At 40.9% G+C, this 12328-nt stretch overlaps 1 protein-coding gene across 38 annotated transcripts in view; it reads left to right on the top strand.

Moving 5' to 3' along the window:
- Kcnma1 (potassium calcium-activated channel subfamily M alpha 1) overlaps nt 1-12328 on the top strand; it is a 718079-nt gene that overhangs the window by 346881 nt on the left and 358870 nt on the right. For all 38 annotated transcript variants that reach the window (XM_074079232.1, XM_074079231.1, XM_074079236.1 and 35 more), the window contains exon 3: nt 2741-2802. In XM_074079232.1, the coding sequence (XP_073935333.1) occupies nt 2741-2802 (62 nt within the window). The remainder of the gene's footprint in view (nt 1-2740; nt 2803-12328) is intronic.

The raw sequence follows: 12328 nt of genomic DNA, 5'->3' as shown, positions 1-12328 counted from the left end.
GTTACCTTCACACTGAGAACCACTGTTCCTTTTGTGCATGGAGGAAGGTGATGGTGATGAGTGGTGAGTGGGACAGTGTGGATTCCCTGTGCCTCCCAAGAGAAAGCCTTCTTCCAGAACATGTGGACCTAGGCATAGAGTCATTCAACAGAGGAGCTATACAGGTCATTTCTCTCCTGCGTTTCTTTCTGCTCTTATCTTATCTGGGAGAAGATGTTATTTGAGTTTGCTTTGTATGACAACAGCAGGATTTCATCCTTCCTCTTGTCACTTCACTAGTTGATTTGCTTAAATAAGTTACATCAAGTGGAGGCAGCTGACAAATTAGTGTCAGTTACTTTGGCATCCTGATACAGGGAAGCTATCACCTTTGTAGGGGTGCTGAGGTAGTAATTCTTTACCTAATGACAGAGATGCCATTTGCAAGGACTTTGATTTTCCTTTGCTGCAGTTGTGGGTTTTAGTGGCATAGGACTTTGTAGCCAGCTCTGACAGAAGCTCAGCATTCACAGACACATAAGGAGCCAAATGAATAGGGATTAGTCCTGGATTTGCTGTTTATGAATGAAGAGGCCCCTCCCCTCCATTCTGGCCACACCTCTTCTCCCTGCAGCTGAGAATGAGGTCAATGCCAGGATCTAACTGCTTATGTCTCAGAAATAGCAGCATAGCTCCAAATTAATCTCAAGCTATTTGCTTTGCTGCCTTCTTCAGATAATACAGGAAAAAAAAAAAAAACAGAGGCCTGCTTTTGTGTGTACCTTTGCAAGAAATATATGAATGAACTTGTGTGAGGGAGGAGATGGAAGTGAGCCCATCAAGAGGGATTCCACTGGGTAACTGGTAACTACTAACAGACGGCGCAAGTTGCTTTGGAGTCAACTGGAGCATGCTTTAGTTCTTAAAACAAAATGGAGGAACAAAATAAACCCCAGTGGTATATTGTTTTAACACCCCTCTTCAAAAGGAGATTTTAGCAGTTGCTATGAAGCTGCATATTCCCTGTACTGGGCCCAGTCATTTGGACTGTCTTTTTTCTGTACTGTGTAGTCCACCATCCCTCTCTAGTCATTCTGTGGAATTCTGTAATGTTTTAAATGTTTATATCCAGCTGATTTCATTTTACACACACACACACACACACACACACACACACACACACACACACAGAGAGAGAGAGAGAGAGAGAGAGAGAGAGAGAGAGAGCTTGATCATACCTAGTCTTTAACTAAAATGGGATTCACCTCTAACCATCATCCACTGCCAATGGAATGTCAGTATATGGATACTGGGGAGACTGACACTTCTAAAGTCCTTCAGCCCATAATCTCTTTAGGATATTAACATACCTAAAAGGTATTTGTTGACTGGCAGGCAGACATTGTGTGTGGTGGTAATGTTTACTTTCTGTTTTCAGCCTTCATCTTGACTGTTAGCTTCTTTTTTTTTTTTTCTGGACCATCCTTTATTTGCATTGATAGTCTCCTCTGTGAAAGATTAAATAAACACATCAGAACCTTTAAGTGAGGACAGAAATGTCAGTATCAACCTAATCTGCTGCCACACACTCATTTGGTGGACTCCTGCTTGACAGTCATCCATTGAAGGAGATGCCCAAACTGTCATTGATAGCAATGATAATTTTGAGTGGGGAGTAAACCAAAGAATAAGGATTGCCATATAACTGGCTGAATATATTATCTAATTCAGCACCTAAACTGTTTTCCTAAATACTTAAGAAGAATTATAACTCTCTCTCTCTCAGAACATATCTGTATCTAATCTATCTATCTATCTGTCTATCTTTACACATGTATCCATATGGATGTTTGTACAAATGACTTTTCAAATGACTATTTCAGGTGTGGAGACAGAAGGTTGGTTAGTGGTTGTCTGGGGCTGGAGGTTGGGAGCAGGGACTAATTTAATAGGCATAAGGGCTCTTATTGGGATGATGAAAATGTTCTGAAACTGGATTGTGATGATGGTCACACAATTTGTTAAACTTACTTGAAGTCATTGAGGAATTGTATGTTTAAACTCGGTGAAATTTATGGTACATTAATTATTCCTCAAGAAAGCTGTTAAGAATTAGCATTTAAGTCCCTTAGCTCCTAGGCTACATATAATATGAGAAACTACATCACTCCAAATTTTTACCTGCTTTCCTCTCCTGAAGTTTATTGACTTCAGTTGAGGGAAACTGAACCTTGAGATAACAGGACCAAATAAAAATCCAATGTCACAGGATGCAAGAGTCTGCCTGGACCCCTATTGCCAAGGAGCAAGGTTGCTGTCCACTGCCTTATAAGGGGCCATCACCAAAGTAGTCTGTGGGACAGCAAGGGCATGAGACTTCCAAGCAGATTCCTGAAAGCAACAGGCACTGAGTCTCAGAGCTGCTGCTGGGTGTCAAGAATATGAATTCCCCAGTCAGGCATCGGCTCACGCCCATAATCCTAGCTACCCTGGAGGTAGAGATCAGGAGACCATGGCTTGAGGCCAGCATCAGCAAGTACTTCAAGAGAGGGCTAGCAGAGTGGCTCAAGTGGTAGAGCAACTGCTGAGCAAACACAAGGCCTTGAGTTCAAACCCCAGTATTGCAATATATATACATATACATACATACATATAAATAAATATATATATATATATATATATATATATATATATATATATATATATATAAACATCCTGATACTCAGCTTGTGAGTAATGGCATTTCTCTCTTCTTTTTCAGGTTGTCTTAGTCTTTGCTCTCAGCATTGGTGCACTTGTAATATACTTCATAGATTCATCAAAGTGAGTATTCAAATATGTTGTCTTGCTCCTTCTTTCTAAAATCATGATCCTTTACATTGGTGATTTTATTACCTTAATACCAACTTTTGCAATATCCTCCTAAGGGCAGAAGACTTTGGGATGAAGGCAGGGCTGTTCTGTGTTGATTTTCTGAGTGGGAAAGCAAGCTCTCAGAAGGAAGGCTGCTTTGGTTCTGCTGGTGTAGGAGGGAGAGGCATTTGGGGTCAAGCCTTCTATTGGGTATTGTTTATTTTCAAATAACTGCTTCCTGATGAAGCATTTGCACTGAAGATGTCAAGAAGCTAAGAGGACTTGATGGAAATTTGCCACCTCTGGGAGGGTGGCAGATGAGAGTCTGAGCTATTTTGGCCATGGTTGTAGGATCCTTTTCTCATTCGGGTTTTCCATACTTTGATCTTATTGGAGGACAAATTAGAAATGATGGTGCTATTATTTCACCTGCCAACTGAATATTCAGCTGACACACATTCACTGGTGCTTCAGTGATGGGACAAGTCATCCATGAGGACTCCCAGAGGTGGAGGCCATGACCATGTGAGAACCCCTAGCGTGGATGCTAGGACAGGCCCCTAGGGTGCAGCTAAGTGAACTGGTGCCCTGGCTTGAGCCTGGATCACAGAAAGTGAAGACCTCACAGGAGCCTGAAGAGAGTGCCTATGGCCCACTAGGGCTGCTAGATGGCACCACTCTGTCCTGGCTCCTGCAGGTGCCACCCCTGGGTGCATCATTTGCTCCAGTTATCCTATCATAATCTTGAGTTTGACAGCATCTGGGAATCGAGTAGAGCCAAAGTCTGACTCGATTTTCTGTTGTGATGTCAACTGAACAACTCTGGTCACAGACAGTGGCCCTCAGCTGTTGCCCTCTCACTCTGAGATAACTCTATCTCTAGGATGGTGGGATACTAAGAAACCTACCAAGTGTTGCTGTTGGCTTGGACTCCTGTGTGCCTGAATTCTGTGCTTAGTGCTTTTTTTCTGGGAATCAGGATGGTAGCAATTTCACGCACATCTAAACTCTGAATTTCTCAGAGCCATCTGCTCAGTCATCCAGAGGATTGTGTGCATTTGGGTGCAGAGGCCAGAATGTCATCTCAGGGAAAATAAAGAAAATATCAACTCTAATCACCTGTCTCTGGGAATCAACCAAGTCTGAGACTATCAGAGGTCCTTCAAGCTCCATGTATAAGGCTGGGCAGCCTTCACCCAGCTTAAATGTAGGATACTTTAAACATCCCTGAGACTCCGCATGCATGCTTCTTTCATCAGAATTTCTTAGCCAAGAAAGAGAAGAGCACTGATAAGTTTGGAAGACTCCAAGTGGCATAGTAGAGAAGGTAAGCCCTGTTTTAATATTTACTCTTAAGATTCTGGACCATATTTGAATTGAAAAGGAGCTCTTCTCAAGCTTTTGGTCTTATTTCTCCAATTTCTCTCCAGGGGTGTTCTACCATGTTGTGGGTTGCCAGCGCCCATGCTGGGGCTCAGGAAAGAGGTTTGGACATGTATTCTGTGTGCTCCACAGAGAGCACACCTGTATGTGGAGAGTGTGATGAAACTTTAGAAGGACAGCTGCCTCGACCTTACCTTCCTTCTCTTTACCTCCCTTTTTGCCCCACTGTATTTCTTGGAAATAAAATACTATTGTTAGATGGGTTTGAATGGTGTCCTTTGTTATAGTGTGTACTATAATGGTCTTTGGCTCTGTGGATTCTGGCATTCTTGCCTCCATGGGAAAGGATAGGAAGGCGTGACAATCCCCAAGGTAGATGTGCTTTCCCAGCGTCCCACCTATCCCCATGTCCTTTGTATCTAAGTCTGACTCTGCTAAGCCTGTGGAAGTTGTCATTGGAAATTCTCTCCAATTCTGGTTTCTTTAATGAACTTGCAAGAAGTCTATATCAAAACTGACTTTAGTCCTGTTTTTAACTCCCCCTACGCCCTCCCCCAAAATGCCAATAATCTTAAAAGTGGGATTTTCTCATTCTTCCTGGGGACTGAGTCCTATCTCTGTCTTCCCCTTTATTCTATGTTACCAAACCATGTGGTTTATGATAGCAAGACTTTGGTTATAAGAAGAACTCATGGCTATTTAAGTAGCCCTGTCTACTTTCATTTGTATTACTTCATTTAGTTCTGAGACTATCTCCCAAGATTCTGACCCATGGAAGGCCCAATCAGCAGTCAGCACATGAGAGTGTTCCATCTTCCCCAGGAAAGCCAGCAAGCATGCTTAGTTTAAGTAAAGGGAAGAATTAAAGTAAAATCTATGAAGTCACCTTTATGATAAATCCACACATTCCCCAAAACCAAATTAGGCTTATTGAACTAATTTTAATCAAGCTTACTGAGCAAGATAAAATGAAATTTTATCCACATACAAGATGTGAATGGCAAGAGGGTAAGAAAGTAGATTGTAAATTCTTGAATTCATCTTTTTTCATTCAAAACTATACCAGTTTAAGTGACACAAGTTGTCTGGCCATTTGGACATCTTCAAAGGTAGATTTAAACTTCTCTTAGAAATTGTACTAACTCATCACCTTGGGGAAAAAGTTCCTAGTATTCTTGACATGAATTTTAATTAGCATTTCCTCCCTCCAAATAAATTAATCAGAAGCAAACCTAATTGGGCTGACATTGTGCCTGAAATGACTTGTCTCAGTGCACTTTAACCAGAGCTGGCCTCACCAAAATGGTAGGGAATATTCCAATCACACAAGGCTCAAGATTAGAGGTTCTCTGCACCAAGTCCTTTGAAAAGTGCCAGGAATGCAGAATAGTGTCTAAAACAGGCTCTAGTGGCTGGCTTTCTGGCTTTGTCATCTTATCTTAAGGCAGGGTCATTCAGGTTGTGCAAGTAGATAGAAGGCTTGGTGGTGGTTCTACTTCTGGGTGCCAGATGGGTAGGGAAGTTCAGATAAATGTCCTAATTTGTGGATTTATGGTCTTTTTTCATCTTTCAAAGTTCATTTCATGATGAAGATATGGAGGATAAGTCATTTCCAAAGCCATCTTCTCCTGTATATCTTTCTTTTGAATTCTTAGGCCAATACAGATAGATTTCTGAGTAGGTCTTTTTTATTGAAGTGTTTGAGAAACCCTCCTTTGGGTCTTTATTTTCCTGTAGGGATCGCTACAGAAGAATCATTGGTTTAGCCTCAAGTGATTACTATCTAGCGTAGACAGATTGTCCTCAGGGCCACTGGGGAGTTGAGAACCAAAGAGAATTGCATTAAAGTGTGTAAAAACAATGCTTCATCATCCCAATGGTAAGCCTTCTAGAAAGATCCATGCAGAGGGAGATATTCTAGCAAGGCTTTGATAGACATAAATATCAGTGCCTTCACATACACAGAGACACATGACACCAGCCATGTGCAGCAATCCCAACCCCCCAAAATATCTTCTCCAGTTAGTCACCCCAAACACATATTGTCTAAAGGAGTTCTCTTTCACTCTTTTAAGAAGGCTTCCTGTTACATGTCACTGCAGCAACTAATTCTGATGCCCCGATGTCTCCGCAGGCATCTTTTCTCCCACACACTCTGGTCCCTGTGAAGCAGTTTTTTGTTTTTTTTTTTTTTTAATGTACAACCAGGTCAGAAGTGACCTTCTATGCCCCGTGAGTGCTAATATCACTATTTCTGGTAATGTCACATGTGTCACTCCTCCCCTTGACACAAGAACAGTAATTCTTATCTAACAGATGGGGGGGGGTGGGAAGAAAAGAAAAAGACCTGGCAATATCAGCTTGAGGGCAGTGTTCATGGATTGCATAACACAGTAGTCCCCACTGCTTCCAGAATTTCAAGAGAAAGTTGGAAGAGACAGGGGCTGGAGCTCTGTGCATTTGCATTTTTTCCAGGGGCATTCTAGGAAAAGATGACTCACGTGTGAAGATATTTATTCCTTTGATTCATGTTGAGTTGCAGCTACTTCTTATGCTACAGTTACGTGGATTATGAATATTTAATACTCATATACTGAAAATGAAGGTCAAGTCCTGCTCACTGGTGACTTCAAGGCAGGCTCTTGTCTCTGAAAGCCACGCTACCTGCTGTTAGCAGGTAGTTAGCTGAAAGGTTATTGTTAAAAATTTCCTTAATGACTTTATCTGCTCCGAAATGGCTGGTACACAGTGGAGCACCTGCTGCTTTTGCCAGTCTTTGCTCTCGGCTTCTGGTTTCTGCACTGCTGTTTGGGAATTTGGACATTAGGAAGGAGAAAAGAACCGGGCACAAATTTTGTAGATCATCTAATATAAGCACTTGATTGCTAGGATGACAGTGCCATTACTACTGGAAAGTGGCCACTCCTCTTTATTCATTCATTTGTTTAGTTCATTCATGTTATATTTATTCATTCGTTTGAAACATCTTCATTGTGATAGTGTTGAATATTTTCTAGGTGGTAAAATTGCTTATGGCTAGCTAGGGATGGTTAAGGAAAACTCTAATTAAGGTTGCAGTAGAAATTGACCAGAATGTTTTCAGTCTCTAAAATAAAATGGATACCATTGTTCTGACGGGGATGCCCAGAACTTTAGTGGAACCAGGAGTCACTCCACGGTTTTATCCATCTGTCACCACATAGACTGGTCTCTCATCTCTTGAATGAAAAATTCTCTTTCAAAACGGAGGAAAGGTAGATAGCTGGAAGAGCTAGCATTTACTGCTGATATGTTAGCTATAGAGCTGTCTGTGAGCTATAGTGCTAGGCACTTTCAAATGAATAACGTGGAATTCATTGGATTCCCCTGACAGCCTGCTAGGATAATACCATCCCACTTTACAGATGGGGAGGCCAAAGCTGCAAAATACACTTCCAACTAGGTAGCTAATAAGTGGCAAAGCTAGGCTGTGATTCAGCTTCTCTTTCTAAAACCGTATCTCTTCCAAGGTCAAGAAGTGCCATTCCATGCAGGGGTGGTTCAACATACGAAAATCAATAAGCGTAATAAATCACACTAACAGAAGCAAAGACAAAAACCACTTGATCATCTCAATAGATGCAGAAAAAGCTTTTGATAAGATCCAACACCATTTCATGATAAAAGCTCTAAGAAAACTAGGAATAGAAGGAAAGTTCCTCAATATCATAAAAAGCTATATATGACAAACCTACAGCCAGCATTATACTTAACACAGAAAAACTGAAACCATTCCCTCTAAAATCAGGAACTAGACAAGGATGCCCACTATCTCCACTCCTATTCAACATAGTACTGGAATTCCTAGCCAGAGCAACTAGGCAAGAAGAAGGAATAAAAGGAATATAAATAGGTAAAGAAATTGTCAAAATATCCCTATTTGCAGATGACATGATCCTATACCTTAAAGACCTAAAAAACTCTACTCAAAAGCTCCTAGACACCATGAATAGCTACAGCAAGGTAGCAGGATATAAAATCAACATAGAAAATCATTAGCATTTCTATACACTAATAATGAACAAACTGAGAAAGAATGTATGAAAACAATTCCATTTACAATAGCCTCAAAAAAATCAAATACCTAGGTGTAAACCTAACAAAAGATGTGAAAGACCTCTACAAGGAAAACTATAAACTTCTGAAGAAAGAGATTGAGAAAGACTATAGAAAGTGGAGAGATCTCCCATGCTCATGGATTGGTAGAATCAACATAGTAAAAATATCTATACTCCCAAAAGTAATCTACATGTTTAATGCAATTCCCATCAAAATTCCAATGACATTCATTAAAGAGATTGAAAAATCTACCGTTAAATTTATTTGGAAACACAAGAGGCTACGAATAGCCAAGGCAATACTCAGTCAAAAGAACAATGCAGGAGGTATCACAATACCTGACTTCAAACTGTATTACAAAGCAATAACAATAAAAACAGCATGGTACTGGCACAAAAACAGACATGAAGACCAGTGGAACAGAATAGAGGACCCAGATATGAAGCCACACAACTATAACCAACTTGTCTTTGACAAAGGCACTAAAAATATAAGATGGAGAAAAGACAGCGTCTTCAACAAAAACTGCTGGGAAAACTGGTTAGCAGTCTGCAAAAAACTGAAACTAGATCCAAGTATATCACCCTATACCAAGATTAACTCAAAATGGATCAAGGATCTTATATCAGACCCCAAACTCTAAAGTTGGTACAGGAAAGAGTAGGAACTGCTCTGGAGTTAGTAGGTATAGGTAAGAACTTTCTCAATGGAACCCCAGCAGCACAGCAACTAAGAGATAGCATAGATAAATGGGACTTCATAAAACTAAAAAGCTTCTGCTCAACAAAAGAAATGGTCTTTAAATTGAAGAGAACACCCACAGAGTGGGAGAAAATACTTGCCACCTACATGTCAGACAAAGGATCGATAACCAGAATATATAGGGAACTTAAAAAACTAAATTCTCCCAAAATTAATGAACCAATAAAGAAATGGGCAAATGAACTAAACAGAACTTTCTCAAAAGAAGAAATTCAAATGGCCAAAAAACACATGAAAAAATGCTCCTCACCATCTCTAGCAATAAAGGAAATGCAAATTAAAACCACACTAAGATTCCACCTCACCCCTGTTAGAATAGCTATCATTAGCAACACCAGGAACAACAGGTGTTGGCGAGGATGCGGGGGAAAAAGGAACCTTCTTACACTGCTGGTGGGAATGTAAACTAGTACAACCACTCTGGAAAAAAATTTGGAGGCTACTTAAAAAGCTAAACATTGATCTACCATATGATCCAGCAGTAACAACTCTTGGGGATATACCCAAAAGAATGTGACACAGGTTACTCCAGAGGCACCTGCATACCCATGTTTATTGCAGCACCATTCACAATAGCCAAGCTATGGAAGCAGCCAAGATGCCCCACTACTGACGAATGGATTAAGAAAATGTGGTATTTATACACAGTGGAATTTTATGCAGCCATGAAGAAGAATGAAATGTTATCATTCGCTGGTAGATGGATGGAATTGGAGAACATCATTCTGAGTGAGGTTAACCTGGCCCAAAAGACCAAAAATCATATGTTCTCCCTCATATGCAGACATTAGAACAAGGGCAAACACAACAAGGGGATTGGACTTTGATCACATGGTAAAGCGAGAGCACACAAGGGAGGTATGAGGATAGGTAAGACACCCAAAAAACTAGATAGCATTTGTTGCCCTTAACGCAGAGAAACTAAAGCAGATACTTTAAAGCAGCTGAGGCCAATAGGAGAAGGGGACCAGGAACTAGAGAAAAGGTTAGATCAAAAAGAATTAACCTAGAAGGTAACACACATGCACAGGAAATCAATGCGATTCAACTCCCTGTATAGCTATCCTTATCTCAACTAGCAAAAGCCCTTTGTCCTTCCTATTATTGCTTATACTCTCTCTTCAACAAAATTAGAGATAAGAGCAAAATAGTTTCTGCTGGGTAGCGAGAGGATGGGGGGTAGAGGGAGGGGGTGGGGGGGTTGGGAGGGGGTGGGGGAAGGGGGGAGAAATGATCCAAACATTGTATGCATATATGAATAATAAAAAAAAAAATAAATAAATCAAAAAAAAAAAAAAAAAAAGAAGTGCCATTCCAGATTGTGGCCGTAACAGAAGGGGGTTAGTGTGATATTGCAAGAATGGGAAGTGCCTTCACCTTGTCCTGCTGAGTCTTTTCTCTTTTTGTTGTTCTTGTCATTGCTCTCCATGTCCCCATTCTTGCCCTGGATGCTAAGTCTGCAGTAGACAGTGCTTAGAAGGGGATTCCTTCCAAGTGGAGGGCCTTTAGTTTTCCTACCCTTATCTAGATGTCTATGCTTGTTATTTGGCACACTGTAGTAGATAATGACAGATGCCTTGCTTCTTTGATTCAATACATTCTTTTATCTCTTTAGAGAGTTCAGGACTTAATTAATTTCTTATGGTTTAGCATTTTGTTATAGGATATTTATATGCTTATAAAGGTAGCATTATCAAACTACTAGACTTTAGGACAATCTGGCCCCAAAGAGGCATCTAAGGGGCCCTTTGAACTGATGTGAGATAGCTGGCTTCCTTCTTCAGCTTTTATCTGACGGGACATAGGTGCTGACCCAGTGCCTCCTATGTGCCCAACCTCTTGGCTGGCACCTTGCAGATCTATGAGGACAGTCCACGCCCATGAGTGCATTGTCAAGTGCAAGGTGCTATGAGTGATACCTTCCACTCTCAGTGTTAGAACAGCCCCATAGCATGACCAGCTGGGAAGCCAGGGCTGGAAAGGGAAGGAAGCGCCTCCACTTGCTATTAGATCCTAGTTCCTTTAATGGATCATGGCCTTTCTAGGTGCTGTTCTGAATAATTAGCTCCAGCACTCCGCCTTCATGCTGTTTAAGAAGTCACGGCATGAACTTAACCTTTGTTGAAGAAGTCAACACAAATCACTGTGCGTGCAAAGCATCTCTCTAATCCTTTTCTTCTTCCCATTTTAAAATACTCCCCCCAGTTTTCTCCATCCTCACTGACATTTTTATTGCCAGGCTTTGGTTTGGAAAATTATGGGTAGGTAAAGTTCAAGGGCAGGATGTTCAGAACAACACTGCACATCTGTGAGGGGAGCACAACAGGAGAGCCAGCATCTGTTGAAAGAATAGAATGTCAGATGGTGGAAGAGCCGAGCCCCTAAGCAGTGAGGAAGAGGAGACACCTTCAGGGCTGAGAGGCAATAAATAACTCCCAATGGGAAGTTCTCATCCTCTTTCAGAATTTAACTTTTCATGGAACCACTCAGTTCTCTACATGGGAGGAGCCCAAACTCAAGTTTTGTTTCTCTTCTAGTTTCTCCAGTTGCCATTCTGCACTCATTGGGTATAAATCTAGTAGAGAAGATGGGAGGGTACACTGAGGAATAGAATCAACTCTTTGTCTTTGATTCTGTGTGGGTAGATTTGGGGATAAAATCTGTTCTGTGGTCGTCTAACAGGTTGACTTTATTTGCCTTTCCCCTTTTTACCTTCCACACTGGTGAGGCAATTTCTACTTCCTCACTTACTTCTCACTGCATGAGGAATACTCAGGTATCACGTGCAGAAGCATCCAAAAGTGTCAAGGGAATGACTGTACTTGCCTTGGCCATTTCCTTAGGAAAAAACAAGGACTGTGTTAAGAGTAGAAGAAAGGTCTGAGGTAGACCCTCCAGGTCTGCTATGAAAGAAAACTTTAGAATTGAGTTAGCCCATTGCATCCAGAGTCAATCAATTGTGCATGGACAATATTGAGGGAAAAATGCATCTGTGCATAGGGATTTTTGTTTGCCATTAGTCCCTAAACACTACAATATAACAACTGTTTACATACCACTTACATTGCATTAAGTATTACAAGCAATCTAGAGATGATAAAAAGCATATGAGAGGATTTATACAAATGCTATACCATTTTAAATAAGAAACATGAACATCCATGGATTTTTGGTATCTACAGGGAGTCCTGGAACCAATTCCCCATACAAAGGATGAATCAATAATGTCAGAGCTTAAAGACTTCAGAGGCCA

The sequence above is a fragment of the Castor canadensis genome, chromosome 7 (genome assembly GCF_047511655.1).
Source record: "Castor canadensis chromosome 7, mCasCan1.hap1v2, whole genome shotgun sequence".
Lineage (NCBI taxonomy): Eukaryota > Metazoa > Chordata > Mammalia > Rodentia > Castoridae > Castor > Castor canadensis.
This window is presented reverse-complemented; position numbering and strand designations above follow the sequence as displayed.